Source organism: Camelus ferus, chromosome 7 (assembly GCF_009834535.1).
Source record: "Camelus ferus isolate YT-003-E chromosome 7, BCGSAC_Cfer_1.0, whole genome shotgun sequence".
Classification (NCBI taxonomy): Eukaryota; Metazoa; Chordata; class Mammalia; order Artiodactyla; family Camelidae; genus Camelus; species Camelus ferus.
Window position 1 is genome coordinate 25,090,986 of NC_045702.1, and position 16,749 is coordinate 25,107,734.

The window sequence follows — 16,749 nt, forward strand, 5'->3', positions numbered from 1 at the left end:
CATTAGGTTTTCTCAAAAAAAAGATCCAGGCAGATGATAGCATCTATGAGCCCACAGTCAACAACAAGTTCCTAAGAGCAGGTACAGGGCTTCCAACCAGCTTTCCACTGCCTTAAATAGGAGCAAACCACCCGAGTTCTTGGGTACCTGAAGACAACCGCAGGCATGAAAGAGAGAGATCCAAACAAACCAAAAGGAAACAAACTGGCAGGAAACAAGACTGTGCAGAAAGATGAAAACACAAGAAAAAATTATCATTAATATATATTCAGAGAGGTGAACAAAGAAATTGCAGTCATGAAATATGAATGAAATTTTATAAAAAAGGAGTAAGACAAAAATAAATATATATAATAGGAAATAAATATATAAAATACTATAAATATAAAATATATAAAATAAAGATAGAAATATAAAGCTATAAAATATAAATGAAAATTTTAGTATAAAATAGAAGAAACAAGATAAAATAATAGGAGTTTCAGAAAAAGAATTGAGAAAACTAAGGTTACCTCAAAATTCAAGAAAATTTTCATAATGAAAGAATATAATTTTTATGACGTAAAGCCCCACTGGGTGCCAGCAAAACTGATGAAACAGACCCACATAGGAAAGGACCTTGAGATTTCAGAACATGGTGAATGAAGAGAAAACCCTAAAAGTTTCCAAAAAGCATGATTCCTTAGGACAAAAAGCATGGGTGACAGAAGACTTCTTTACAGCAACACTGAAAACTCGGAGACAATAGGGGAAAATGCTTTCAAAATTCTGGGTAACACTGTTTCCAATCTAGAAATCAATACCCAAACTATCAATGAAGTGATGTAGATTAGTTATCCTATTATTTAATTATGTGGAGAGAAGATTTAAACAACCACAGAATATTTGGGGCTGATTTGGTGGTATCCACTTAGAAAACTAAGCAAGTAATGGGATACAAAACACAAAAAGTTATATATATCCTGTTGTTCAGCTGTTAATAGATCTCTAGACAACATTCTGAACATTGAGCTCTGCTCTAAGCAAAATTTCGAGGGGAGGATGATGGTGACATAAAAAGTATGAGTGTGTATGAGTATTGAATATGGGAGGAGGCTGTGAAAGAAAGCTAAAGTCTCATCTAACATAGTGGAATTTTAATTGTAATGCCTACAGCTGAGAAATCAGGAGATTTTATCATATGAATATAGTTAAAGTAAGTGCAAATAAATATCCAAAAATAGCTGGAAGGTTTCAAACTGGCTGTATTTGACAAGCAGAAGATTGTTAATGGGAACTAATATTTTGTGCAATTAGCCTTGAATAATTACTTAAATATAAATAGAACCCCTAATGTTTTTATATCACACTCACCCAAATGAATTATTTTATACTCGCAGTGGCGACCACTGGTTTAGTCCACAGTGATTCGTGTGTGCATTACTAGCACCCGAGATCCGTGTGTAACGTGCCCCTGGAATCTGCAATCACTGCCACCAGGTGGCAATAGTGAGTTATATCTGGACCTGCAGGAATTTTTGTTCTGAAATGTCCCGTGAGCACCGCTCGTTCTGTGATGTCTTAGGATTCTGAATTTGGTCATATCCTGTATAAAATGCTTTCAGTCACTTGGAAGAAGTTGTGGAAGACACACTGACAAGGTCTTAGATGTCATATATTTGTGGGAGATACGAATGTATGACAGAGAATTGGGATTGAATAAAATCCCGATAGGTTACAATTGCTTTGGTTACAAGCGTGATGAAATAAAATTGACCGTAAAGTCTTATATCCATTAAAGAGCTCACATAAGTAAAAATTGTTCTGGAAGGCAAGGTGACACAGGGGAGATCACTGAGAGGGAACGCATATGCCATACATTCTGCATCAGTTCTGCTGTGACCAGTTACGTATGTCACAGTGAGACTCGTTTTACTCCTCTAAAAAATTAGGTCTTTGTACCAGATTATCTCTAAATATGTGTCTTCTCTAGTAGTCTATGATTTTTTTTAAATACATTTAAAAACTTTTTTTTATGATTGTGAAAGATACAATAAGTATCAGGAAGGTAGTGGCTACTCCCCCCGCCCCATAATCCTATTGTTAATATTTTGACATATTTCATTTCAGTCTTATTTCTAGGCACATATATGTGTGTGGATATGTTTTTTATTTTAAAAATTATATTCTGTGTATTTGGTTTCAGAGAAGTCTCCCCACGTGAAACATAAAGCAAGCGCTTTCCTGGTCTATCCGTCATGGCAGTCTCCTTTGATCACCAGCACAAGAGGTTTTCTCTGGCCTCTTCATCCCTGACCGTCTCCAGCCTCACCTCTCTAGATGCTTTGCTTCTCATCCCTTTGTTTGTTTGTTTGTTTTCTCTCCCAAACCCCTAGGAGAAAAGACACCACACATACAACACACATGCGCATGCGCGCACAAACACCGAACTCCTTTCACTTATGGAAAAATGTGATGAGTTCTATCTGCAAACATGTGCTGTCAGGCTCTGGGTCTTATTTTCTACCCCAAATAACTTATTTTAACTCCCCTTTAGATCCGGGTCAAACCCTTGGTCTCAGGTTGAAACTACTGTCTTGAGCAGAAGACTGACCTACTGAGGACCCTCCCCCACTCCTTTCCATACCAGTCGTTGGCTTAATTTGTGGCTCCTCTTAGACTTTCTTAAGAGCACTATTTTCTTGCCCATTGTCCTCTACTACTGTCCCTCTGGTCCTTAATCTTTACTTCTTACTACACAGTGTGGTCTCTTCGGCCAGTTCAGCCCAGCAGTCACATGCCCTAAGCACAAAACAGAATAAAGCTGACTACCCCGGGCTCGTATTTACTGTCTAGATAACACAAGTGGTGCACCCCATCCCACCCTCCAGACACCTCCACTTAACCCTGAACGTGTTTTGTGATGTATTAGCACTACCATTTACTGCAGAATTTCAATCTATCTTGAATTCATAATGCCTTTCTAAATTGTCCGTGATATTTACATAATCGTGTATGTAGCATTCATGTATATTTTAAAAGTCTTTATGTAGGGAAAAAGAGAGAAGTCCATAAATTATGGCAATATATTAATATTTTTCTATTTTGATATTTTAACTTTGTATTTGCCAATGCAGTTTCATCATTGCTTCATATATAGGAATATATGTGCATTTACTGCAGTTAAGCTTTAATATGGAATCTAATTTTTTTCTTTATATTTTGGAAGTTCTAATGTAACAATGAGAAGTTATATACACATTACATCTCTGTGTTTGTCCTTATTATCAACTTAATAATATCCAAATTATATATCACTTTCTGATTTGCGTTTGAGGTCTTTCCTTAGTAAAATAGTTAAAAGTTAAGCCCTAAATTTCTCTTGTCATTTTTGTATCACTCATAAGAATTTTTAAACTTATTTTGCTGTCTTATTTACGTATCATTTGTTTTTCAAATTTCCAATGGAAAGTTTTATCATGGGGAAAATACAGATCCTTTCCACATAGAAAATATAAGGCAAAAGGAGACATTTGTAAATTAGTTTATTAGAGGTGAAGAGTAGGTACCTTTGGGGGCTAACCTTTAAGTTAATTAGAAAGTTAAAGGCAAATTACAGTGCACCTGACCCTGCCACGCTAAATGCTGTGCCCACACCCATGATGGCTCTTAGAGAGTAGTAATTTTCTCCTGTCATTCATACAATTTCTCAAGAAGGTCTTTCAGTGCCAGTGTCTCACACAGCATGCTTATTTGTATGAGATAAGGCAGTTCTGTTTGCATATTTCTTATTTCTTAAATATATCTAGCTTTTTAAAAGGCTCAGTGTGGAAGACAGGTCTGAAATAGGCAAGAATTGAAGCACCGAAGGCTGGAAGGAGCTATTGCAATAACCCAAGTCAGGGACAATGACAACTTAGACTCACGTGGTAGCAGAGATGGAAAAAACCCAACAGAGTCCAGACGTATTTAAGTAGATAAAATTGACAGGATTTCATGGGATGAGGAAGACAATGATTTCAAGGAGGACAAGCAAAATAGTGTAGTGGCTGGCGGTGTGAGGGTATAAGCCCTACATGGTCTCAGACTTCAAGTCTGCCATTTCCAGGCTCTGTCACCTTGGGCAACACACTTAACCTCTCTGTGTTTCGCATCTTCATGTGTAAAGTGAGATAAAAGCAGCTCTACCTTCATTGTGTTGTAAGAAAAAGGTGAATTGAACCATTTATTTGATTGTAACTTAAAGCAATGCCTTTACTTACGAAGCCCACTCTAAGTGTTTGTAATTATGGTGCTGGTAATGCTATTATCTTATATAGATGATCCTGAAGAAAAACAGGGTTTGAGAAAGGAAATAATGAATTCGGCTTTGAACATTTTGGGGTTGGAGTTTTATTTTAAAACATTCAAATTATGTTGAATGGACAATTGGATATATAGGTCTAAAAGGAGTCTGGCTGAAGACAGAAGTTCAGTGGTCTCATATATCTTTCATTAAATCATTGAAAACATATGAAATTTCCTAAGGAGAAATATTACTGTGAGAAGAGACAAGTACCTTTGATGAAGTTTCAAGAAATTTGTTTTAAGAAAGGACCAAGGGAAATAAACTGGTGAGGAAGACAGAGGAACAGGCAGAGATGTAGAAGAAAAACTGGAAGACTGAGATATCGCAGAGCCTAAGCAAGAGTTTTCCGGCAGAAAGGAGTGATCAGCTCTTTTAGGTGCTGCTAAGAGGTCTACCAAACTGACACTGAGAAGTATCCACTGGGTTTAGGAATATGGAGGTTATTGTTAATCACAGCAAGTGCGTGTTGGGTGGATTGAAGAGACAGAAGCCAGATTTGATTGGGTAAAGCAATGGAGTCAGTGAATGCAGAGAACTCTTTTGAGTAGTTTGGTTGTGAAAATGGAGGTGATGTGGGTCATTGAGAGGGGACTTAAAAAGGCCTTCTCTGTTTTCTTTTGAAAAGATGACTTGAAAATGATTAAACATTGATGGGAAGATTCCAGTAAAGTCTACTGTATAAGGTTTCTGAGAATGTCTGAGAGACAGGAGTCCAGAAACAAGTTGGAGGCGAGACATTTATTCTTTTGTATGTTGAAAGGAGGAGAAGGAGGGGCAGGTGCAAGTAGGTTTCTAGTTTGACAATGAGTCCTCTGTCTGCTGGCTTCCATTTTCCCTGGGGAGTGGGAGGCAAAGCTACATGTGAAGAGTGAAAGGAGGGAAGTGGGAAGGTTCCCAGGTTTCTTGGGGAGACAGCTAGAATCATTTGGTCAGAGAAACACAGCAGGGTAGAGGTGTGGCAGGAACGAAGCAATTGAAGGCTGTGATCCTGAATGTAGGGAACCCATTCTCTACCATGTTTAATTATCACCAGCTGTACTGGGCTGCTCAGAGGCAGACATGACACGGAGAAAGTAAACGGCTGAGTTCATCCAAAGCGAACATTTTGCTGAATAACTACCATTCAGATAGAGACAAGAGAGTTTAGGGTTTTGTTGAGAAAGTTACTGATGCTGGTGATGGCTTCCTAGGTATGTACTTATCCCCAAACTCATCAACGTGTATGCATTAAGTATGCACAGCATTTTACATGGCAAACATACCTCAGTAAATTGGCTTTAAAACTACACGCCTAAAAAAAGAGAAAGTTACTGAGTTGGTTTACCAAGGAATCCAAACTGGATAAGACAGGAAGCGAAGACAGGAGAATAGTAACTAGGTACTTCGGTGACCTAGACTTGTCAGTAGAGTTGAAAGAAAGCAGAGATAAAAGTAAGTCACCAGCAGTTGGAAAAGATGCTGTGGTTAAACAGGAGAATTCTTGGTTAATAGGGTGGTAAAATGAGACTCTTTCTATCCCTGAAGAACAAGCACATACCATAAGTATTCCCATGCTTTCTTTGCATGGAATTTGCAAAGGGAGCAACCAAAAAACCCTTTTAGACTCTTAAATTTAGTTTTGAAGATGAGAGGCCTGAGAGATGGTCTACCTTTGAAGGAAGTTAGAATATTTTCCCAAACCCAGTCTAACCTGTCAAGGTCGGGGCGGGGGAGTCGTCCACTTACCTCAAGACAGTGTGATAGATGTTGAGAAATCACCGCTTGGAGAACTTGAGAATCTGTTTCCTAGACTTAGAGGCGATCAATGGGCCAGTATCTGAGGTACTCTTGAAATATTTAGAAGTGAAAGTCATGGGTGAATCTCCTTACTAACGGAGTTCCAGCTGCACTCTCACTGAACAGGTAGAGGGGCCTGTTTCCCGTGGACCAGATGTAGGGAATATATAAGAGAAGTGGCACTTGGGGTCATTTCAAAAGCAACTTTCCCCAAAACAGCTTCTTGACAGGCACGTTGAGCTCCACATAAAGAGACTGGGTGGACGACCATCACACTCGAAAACCACAAGTGTGTCGTAAGAGAAAGAGATGCATTACTACACAGGAGGGGCAGCAACCTGATGTCCCTACCTGGGTGATAGGAATCCATTATCCATAAAAATCCATGGCAGGCCCACCGGATAGAGCCATTTTGAACACCCATCAAACCCGCAGAGTACTGATGTCACATCTAATTTAAACCAGTCAAATAAGACCTCTTTTAAGCATTACCACTCCTCTCCTGAACCTGTTCGTTCCCTGCCACTCCGAATATGGAGGATTTAGAAACTTGAACTAGCAGGTGGTGGGAGCAGTTGGCGCTAGAAGAGGGAGACAAGGCCTAACCCACAGGCCCACTTCTCACAGTGGGCTGTTCAGCGGGCCTGACCTAGGGGGCGAGTGCAAGCGACCTTAGTAGAGGAGGGACTTTTGTTATTAAATAGCACACGATTCATTTTAGCCCTGAAATTAGATTTTTTTTCTAAACATGACTAAAAGATCATTTATTAAATGAAGTGATCAAAAAATGTCGTAGATTTTGCCCCAGATACCACCCCAACCATAGCACGAATCAGACCCACAGAGTGTGTTAAATGGGCCGTGCATGAGAGAAGGAATGAAGTTCCTGTTATCTTATCCCTTAGGAAGTTCCATTCTTAAGCAAAAACATTAAAATAGTGGTTTTTCAGATGGAGCCATTTGAGAATGTGCTGTTGTCCAGGAGCTGTAGGAGGGGGTGACTGAGGGAGAGTAGGCTTGAAGGTCTCTAAAAACTGTGTAAGGCCAGGGTATTTGAAGGGCTATAATGAACATGGTATAGTTACCCAGATGCTGATGGATTTGGAGGATAGAGGAATGCTGTGTCATCTTAAGTGGAGGAATGCAAATATCACCTTAAAAAGTGATAGCCGCGGGTGACCAGGAGATTAGGATGTCTTGTTCAAAACAATGAGCAGAGAGAGAGAGATACCCAAGTTACATGAGCCTTAAAGAAAAATAGATTTATTTCCATGTGAGTAGAGGATTAATGTTCTGGAAGAGAGTGGGGAACAGGAGGACACTGACTCCATCTCTCAATGCCGAAGTATATGGGGTTGGAAGCACTCAATTTCAGACATAGTGGTATCCTCTGGGGGGCCATCAAAAGCACCAAAGCACCAAAAATAGAGAAATGCTCCAAAAAGAGGTTTAGGAACTCATTGACCGTGTACCACCAGTGCAGAGGGAAAACTGGGAAGATTTGGGGTGGTGGTGAGAAGGGAAAAAAGGAGGTAAGAGTTAGCTCAGGAATAAGAAAGAAGAATGACTGAATGAATGAAATTATGTTCATAAAATATATCAGTGGTTAAATATTTTTATTGTTAACATTTCTATTGATGGAAAGACAAATGCTGTGTTATTGGGCTACCATAACAGAATACCATAGACTTAACAGGAATTTATTTCTCCCCATTCTGGAGCCTGAAAATCCAAGATCAAAGTGCCAGCAGCATTAGTGTCTGATGAGAGCTCTCTCCTTAGGTTGCAGATGGCTGCCTTCTCTCTGTGTTCTCATGTGGCAGAGAGAGAGATCAAGCTCTCTGGTGTCTCCTTTTACAAGAGCACTCATCCCGTCATGCCAGGATCCCACCGTCATGATCTCATCTACCCCTCATTACCTCCCAAAGTCCCCATCTCCAAATACCATCATACTGGGGGCTAGGGCTTCAGCATATGAATTTTGGGGATGGGGTGGACACAAACATTCAGCCCATAACAGATGCTATTACTGCTTGTTACGACCACAAACAGAGCTACTTCTCATAGTACATTTTATTGTTGAACAGAATTCAGGCACAGGAAACAGATACCGAACGAAGAAGGACCACATGATGTGTAAACTTATGTGCTTGTGCATTGCCTACTCTTCTACCATTGGTGGACTGACAACGATCACTGGTACCTCCACCAACTTGATCTTTGCTGAGCATTTCAATACGTAAGTAAAATTATTGGGTTGGTGATTTGCTAAATGGGCAGCACACAAACTATAAGAATTATTCTTAACCTGTTTCAGAGAATCCAAAGACAGAGAAGCCATATTGAGTCCCGCCAGGACTTCTATAGGTCTAGAAATGTTCCCTTCTACTGAGAGTTAAATGTGTAGGACGTAGTGAATTAACATATGTCTGCAGATTCCAAGGCCAGCTTAGAAGAAATAACTTGTAGAGGACCACGCTAATCGAACACAGGAGATACTCTTCATTACAAATAATATTGCAAATCGTAGCTACCTAAGGGAAAAAGGAATTGTTCACATGGGACAATTTATGTAGGGCTTGGCAACTGACATTTGAACTTCAGTGATGAGTGGTAAACAGAAGTGCCCATCACGGAAGGTTTGGCATTGCAATTGAAAAAGATATGAAAGATTGGGCAACTACAAAAAAAATTGCAATAATAGCATATTCTAAGGACAGATTACAAATCTAAATATAGTTAGTACTGTGATGTCAGTCCAGTGCAGAAAATGGGGAAAGTTGGATACAGTCAGAGCACTTGAGTTAAAAATGCCACAGTTTCCAGTCACTTACTTGGTGAATTTGAACAGTAAAAAGTAAATAACTCTTTTTTCATATCTCAAATAGTCACAGTTGATATGATGATTGTGAGAATTAAATGAAATAAACTATGTAAAAATACTTAACACTACGTAAGAACTATTGGAGCAGTAGTTTGAAAGTCCATGTTTCTTTGTGAGAGCTGAAACTGATCCGATACCCAAGGTGTATTTTCAAGTACTAATAGGACAGATAATAGTCAGAGTTTCAGAAGGTGGGTGGCATTGAGGATGTCCTAGAACAGGATTTAGGTCCTTTTCACAGAAAAATTAGGGTTCAGAGGCAGGAAAACCACATTCTAGGAAGCAGATTCACAGACTCTGTGAACTTTCTGAAATTATTTGCAAAATGTTCCAAGAAATCCAAGATCAAAATGTGTCATCCTCCATTCTGTAAAGAATGAAAGCTTGTGTACAAAAAACACTGGTGGGTATAGCTCAGTGGTAAAGTGTATGCTTAGCATGAGGTCCTGGGTTCAGTCCCCAGTGCCTCCATTTTAAAAAAGAAACAAACAACAAAAAAATTACTGGCATAGCAGTTTAGGGACAATATAACACAGACCTCCACGTGCACTCATTGTTTCTGTGAGTACACATCTATTGTGCAAACTCCAACTGCCGACTTAGAATGGAAATTTTGAAAGACATTTAGTTTGCAAGTGGGAGACTTCTGAAGTTCACAGTGCCAGAAAGGATTTATCCAATATATCTCCTAGTTCAAGACAAGGCAAGAAATGTACTTGATCCTTTTCTGTGAGCTGGACCTCTGTCCTTTCTCATGAATTCCCCAAAGAAAGAGATTCCACTTCTTAGTCCTTTCTGTAAATCTCTTTTTCTAAAAATTAGAGCAAGTTTTTCTTGTTTTATCTTTTTTGATGTTAAAGAACTGCTGCTTTCCATCATTCCCATGAAATTAACCTGAGATCGTCAAAGTAATCCATATTGAGTTTGCCTTTGGTCTTTGTGTTCTTGTCCGATGTATCAACAAGATTTCCTTTCTTTTATTTAACTGTTCCTTTGACTCTTTGAATGCATTCATCCATTTGCAGTGACAGATTGAGAGCACTGTAGCACTTTGAGCAAAACGCTTCAGCAACTATTTTCTCTAATTGTCTAAACTTCTAATTCTCCTAATCATGGGAATTTGGCCAAAATCTTCTTTAAATTTAGAAAATGCTTAAAATGTACTTTGAAATTTAGTGATTTTTTCTTCTTCAGTTTGTTTAACATTAAGACTTATTTGAAAACTGGAAAAAAATCAAAGTATCCCCTCTTGATAGAAAATACTGAAATAGAAGGGGGAAAACAACCTTATGTGACAAAATATAACTGATACTATTAAACAAGCTAGATATTTAATAAATGTTTCCATGAATATTGACCCAGAAAGATAAAGCAGCATCCCAAAGTAACAATAGGATGAAATGCATTCAGTTTCACGGTAAAAAGTTCCAGAAACTTAAAACTGCAAAAAATAAAAAAAAGATTCCTACTTTAATGTCCAGATGTTTGGAGTCAAAGAGAAATCGCCCTTTATTTCCAAATCCATTACAATAATCTCACCTTTCGTCTTGACACTGTTTGCCATCTCTTTGAGCAATGCCAATGATCATTTTGTACAAATTCATTTTGGGTCTTACCAAGCTCCAAAGGGCACATAAGACTGACAGTCAATGATTTCCTACCATTGACATTTAGAGAAAGGCAACATCTTACAAATGAACTATGGGAGGAAGAGATTGGATAACACATTTCAAAGCTTTATCTATCTGTCTATTTATTTGTATATAAAATATATATTTATATTATATATGTAATGTCTTTTGTTCTCTTTTTTACACAAAGAAAATAATAATGAATTCTGAGAAAACTAAATTTTATTCAGTGCAAATAAAAACAGATCTTCATTCATTCACATAGTCAATCAACAAACATTTATTGAGGACTGACTTGCACATTGCACAGTATAACCAGAGGCAGAGAGTTCCTTTAGAACAAAGGAGATGTCAGTTTGCTTTTATACTCAGAGAAAGGAGCCAGTAAAAACAGACACGTGAGGTTTAGGGGAAAAAAGAAAAAGAATATTGATTGGCTAAGTGTCAAGTGGAATGAAATGAAATTAGAAACGAGTAGAAATGTTAGTCTTGGAAAAGAAGGACATGTCCTCCTGAGTGATAATGAAAGGGAATAAGTGAAGACAGAAAGTTCACATTGAGTATACAATGCCCTCATTTCACAAGTGAGGAAACCAAGGCTCCAAGAGTTTAAGTGACGATCACTAGTCAGTGGAGGCCCTGGGAGGTGAAGCAGATGGCCTGAGTCCCAGTGCCCTTTCCACCCTGCAGCCTCATTGCCTCGCAGACCATCTGTGAGGGGCCATGTGGGTAAAATTCTAAAAAAGAAAGTTTGCTGCCAGTGACAATTAAAAACTGCATTGGTATTTGCACACATGGGTTGCAATTTCTTTTTCATAAAGTATAAACATGCACATGTAACAGGTACAGTTTGAAATAGTTGCAAAGCTGAGAATGTGGCTAGTTTGGCTGAACCATCTCCTTCTTGTCATAAACTGATGTATAGCTTGGAACGTGATTTTCAGAACAGTACTAACAAGACTGAGGCGATTAGCTAACTCAACCATAAGGTATGAAATTTCTCGCATTCTTAGTCTTTGAATCTAGGACCTGTGGTGCCTGAATTCTGACTCCCCTGTGATTAATTCACCATTAGTTTTGACTAATCTTTGGAGTAGGGCATTCTGGAAATGTACTTTGTTCACTCTACCTTCTGTTACAATCTGACAGGTCCTTTGGATTCTTGTTGGCTCCTCATTAGGGAAATCCTGCTTGCTCGGTGCTCTCTACCTGACCCTTCTGCTCCACTGATCCACTCTTCCAATCATCACCCAATCTTCTCCTTTCCTCACACTATTGCTAGTAAATGCCACCCTGTAATTCACCCATTTCTTCCTACTCTGCTTCTAGAAAGACCCACCAATTCTGCCACCTTCTTTCTCGACTTGTGTGGATTCTATACCATTTGAGACTCTGTTCAGTTTCTCCTAAACTTCCTTTCCCATCTCCTCTTGTCATAAACTATGTTCACATTTCTATAAACTTGCCTTATCCACATACATGCACAGCTACCACCCTGGATCGCCAGCTTGTAAAAGCTGAATGAATTTTGTCTCCTTCTTTAAGCCTACACGGGGCACCAGTAGGTGATTGGTAAGGATTGATTGAGATGAACTGTACCAAGAAACACATGAAGTGCTGACTGTTCCCGGGAATCACCTAAGTAACTGCATAATCTTTTGATATTAAAATAAAATTATTAAGGGAAATACTACTAGGGACAATTACTGCTTTCCTAACAGTATAGTTTTGATGCATCAATATCACTTAACAAATACAACAGCTATTAGTTAAACATAAAAAGCAAATCTTTTTTGTTTAAGATCAAGAATGGAAAATTATCCCAAGTAAAATTTCACGGCTTGCTGATTATCAAAGTATATCATTCAGCTTGTGGGTGTCAGCTGTGAAATACGTGGGTACGCAAAGCAGCTTGGAAGGAAGTTGAATTATCGATGATTAGCACAGTCGTTGTTACTAATTACATGTTAAATAATAACTATTATAGGTTCACAGACCAAGAAATAATAAAAGAAATGTGTTTATAGGTGCCCTAAATTCAAAGCCCACCTCCCTAGCCTCTCTTCTTGGCTAATTAGAGAGGGAGAAGGTAAACCAGTTACTTAGCAATAGCTACTTTCAAAAGTTACTGTGATTTTCCTCTGCAGAAAAGAGCAATATGTAATTCTAATAAAGAATTTCTCTAGCAGATACTATGGAAGAAATGTGGACATTGCAGAGTTTGGATTCAGATTTTGGTTCAGATTTCAATCTTGCCATATATTGGCTTAACTTCTGTGAACATCAGTTTCTTCATCTGTAAAATGGGGACGAAACTCCTCATCATTATGAGAAATAAATGGCTTAATGCATACATGGCTCTTAGCAGGGGGTCTGGCAGGTAGGAAATTGTCAGTAACACTATCCATTGAATTGGCACTAATTCTTCTTTAAATGTTTGGTAGAATTCACTAGTGAAACCATCTGGTCCTAAGCTTTTCTGTGTCACCGCTGCTTTGAGTTTTGCTATTGCTGTTAGAAATCTAAGCCAGGCTCATGGGTAACAAGTAGTTAATGTTTGAAAAGAAACCTCTGGAAGTACACAAATACAAGACTGAAAAGTGACTTTGACTCAGAAATAATCAAAACGGTCATTAATCAAAAGGGCTATAATCAATGTGGATAACAGCTTATCGTCCTCTCAATGGCCAAAATCTGTTTCAAAGCTGTGAATGTCCACAACCACATCCCTTCTTTTGAGATCCCTGCTGTGTATTTAATTAGTATTATTTGTGATTTTGTAGTTGGGCATCAGAACGGCATCAATAACACCATCTTCTTAAATTCCAACATTGACGCACATGGATGCTTTAAGTCAAAGCATGTCTCTCCTATGCTGCAATCATTTCTACTGTGTTTTAAAATGTCCTTAAAACATCAGGTTTATACTCTAGCTTATTTACATTTTGCAATATATATGGAATTTTCTCTTTTCACCTGGGAGCTGGAGTTGAGAACACCATGCTTTAATGAAAAGAGGTTGTGTTTGCAGCACGCCTTGTGGATTTAAATATCCAGCTTGACTGAGCATTCTGTGACCTTGAGCAATCCACCTGACCTTCTGAGATTTGGTGTTTTCTGTGTAAAATGGAAATACAATGCTTTGCTCACAGGATTTTTGTTAGAATTAAATGTTCTTAGCCCATTCCTACACCTCTGCCTGACTTACAAGACTTAGGGTGCATTCTGTGTTCCTCACACCTCCACTTATTCCCAAAATTATCACGCCCATTTCCATGGCTTATAGATCCACCTGTATGTTGGTAACCACCAACTTTATATCTCTAACCTGCCTTCTCAATTCCAGATTCATTTATCTAACTGCCTACCCCACATGGCCACTTGGGAGACTAAGGGACATCTCAAATGGACATGCCTGAGCAGCATTCTTGACCCACCACTCCCTTCTGCCAAACTGTTCCTCCCTTAGCCTTCATTTCAATCAATGGCACCTTTTCCTCATTTCTTACATTTTATCTCAAATATATGTAAAATGTATTGCCTTCTCTTCATCTTTGCTTTTTACCAATCTAAATTAAGCTAAAATCTACTCAACTCCCTACTCTATTCTGCTCCTCTGTAAAACTGCCTGACGGATTTCCTGTCTATGTTTTCTATTGCTGTGTTACAACTTACCATCAGCTTAGTGGTTTAAAACAGCATGAATTTACTGCCTCATAATTGCTGTGGGTTAGAAGTCTAGGCTCTGGTTAGCCAGGTCCTTGGCTCAGCTGAAATCATGGTGTCAGCTGGGCCTGTAATCTCCCCAGAAGCTCAGGGTTCTATTGCAAGCTGATTCAGATTATTGACAGAATTCAGTTCCCTGTGTTTAAATTACTGAGGTACCCATTTTATTGCTGACTATTGCTATAAGGTCACTGTCAACAACTAGAGGTTACCCCAGACCCTTGCCATGTGGCCCCTTCCTTTGACAACATGGAAGCTTACTTTTTTAGGCCAGCGGGAAAATCTCTCTTTTAGGAGTTCACTTGATTAAGTCAGGTCCACCCAAGATAATCTCCTTTTTGATTAACTCAAAGTTAATTGATGGGGACCTTGATTATCTCTGCAAAATTCCTTCACTTTAGCTATAAAAGAACCTAAAAAATCCCAGAAATAAAATCTCATTGTATTTACAACTTCTGTCCACACAGAAGGGGAGAGGAATATACTAGGCTTATATACTAGGGGCAGGAAATTTAGGGGTTGCTTGGAATTCTGCCTCCCACACTTGGTTTCCACTCTTCTTACCTTCAATCTTGAGAATCCAGCTAGCCAACATGTTTTATGAAATTCATAAATTTACATAAACTTTAAATTAGATCATGATACTAAGTTACTATGTTCCAATTACTCCTAATTGCATTAGTACTAAAATCCAAATTCCTTCTGATAGGCTACAAGGTTTTGTATGGTTTGAACCCTATTGACTACTTCTTGGACTTTGTTTCATGTGACTGTAAACTTAACTCACTACCCACAGCCACACTGGCCTTCTCTCTGACCTGCAAACATTCCAAACTCATTCCTACCCCAGGACCTTTGCACTTGCCATTTCCTCTGTCTGGAATGCTATTTCTAAGTTATTTACATGATTGGTTCCTTCTTTCCAGTTAGATCTCATCTCAAATATCACTTTCCTTGCTCACACAATATAAAATTTCTCCCTCTGCCTAATAACTTTTTAATCACATTAAAATGTTTTATTTTCTGATTCAGTATATGCTTATCTGTTCATTATCTGTGTCCTTCATTTAACTGTAAACTTGTGAGAGCCTGGACTATATCCATCTAACTAACCATTATATCCCCAGTAGCTTGAAGAGCACCTGGCACGTGGGAGACAGTCGTGGTGTGTTGGGTAAAAGAAAAGGATTCCATCAGAATTAAATGTACTCAGCATAGTTCTGATAGAAGAAATCTATGTGGGCTGAACAGAATAACATCGGTCATTGACCTATAATCCAAGTCTAATAAATTGACTGGAGATAAGCCTCTTCCTGCTTATTTTATTTTTCATTTGGAAACATTTTTTTAAGAAGGCAATTCTCACTAAAGCCTCGTGGACATGATAAAGCATTTTTTTCTATTCATCAATTCTAGGTATCCTTTAGCATTTTTTACCTATCATTTACCACTTTCTAACTGCATAAATATATAAGCTAATTCTAGGATCTCTTCAGGGTGGGGAAAATCATCCAGTTGCCAGTGTTAACTCTAGGACCCAGGGAGATCAGTTCAGAGAAATTGTAGACAACTTCAGAAATCTACAGTTTTGAAAGATTATTTTTGTTTTTTTTCTTTTAAAGCAGCCTTTGCATTACTTAGGAACCATTTTAAAATAGAGGGAGTACTCCAAAATAAATAAATTTGGCTTATTGTTAATGCATTCTTTATTTATTTACATGTTTTTAAGTGGAAAAATACAAAGTGTGATTTAAATAGAAAAATACTGAAAATCTATCATTTCTATAAAGTTCTTTATATTTTTTATGATTTCAAAAATAATAAAAATATGTTAATGGTATTTTTATTACTTCTGTGTTATTTTCTGTACTTTTCCAATGTCCAATTCTTGGTGTTACTGCTTCAAGGAGAAAAATTAAAGACAACTATTTCTCAATTTTTCTTTTTTTTTCCCCACAATAAAATAGATAACTGAATGAGAATGTAGACTACATTTGGAAACAATAGATGTGAGGTTACCAAAGAAACTGTGCTTGTACCTGACCTTCTTTATTGCTATTCTTTTTTGTTGTTGTTGTTGTTATTCTGTGAGCCAAAAAGCTGAAAATAACTAGGGGAGATAAAGGAAGAGTTGATGTTTTTCACAGAACTTTTAATTATTTTTGTCTGGTCCAGATTTATTCCATTTGACTAAGCCCCAAAGCACTATCTATTCTAGGAAGAGCAAGAATACATCTGGTAAGATGGTTGCAATTACTTTGGGGCAGAAGAAACAGAGGGGAAACAGCTTTGAGAGGCAAAGTGGACCAGACCAGAGTCCCTTCAGAGCCTGGGATGCCAGCTACCAAAGTGAAATGCCAACGGACACATTCAGTTCTGTTAAGTTCATTTTCATCTGCTCCCAA

The 16,749-nt window shown here is 38.2% G+C and overlaps 1 protein-coding gene across 1 annotated transcript in view; it reads left to right on the plus strand.

The window, feature by feature from the left end:
- Nucleotides 1-16,749, plus strand: part of SLC13A1 (solute carrier family 13 member 1) — a 76,775-nt gene that overhangs the window by 37,731 nt on the left and 22,295 nt on the right. Inside the window, 1 exon segment of the mRNA XM_014558527.2 lies at nucleotides 8,191-8,342. Within this exon segment, the coding sequence (XP_014414013.1) occupies nucleotides 8,191-8,342 (152 nt within the window).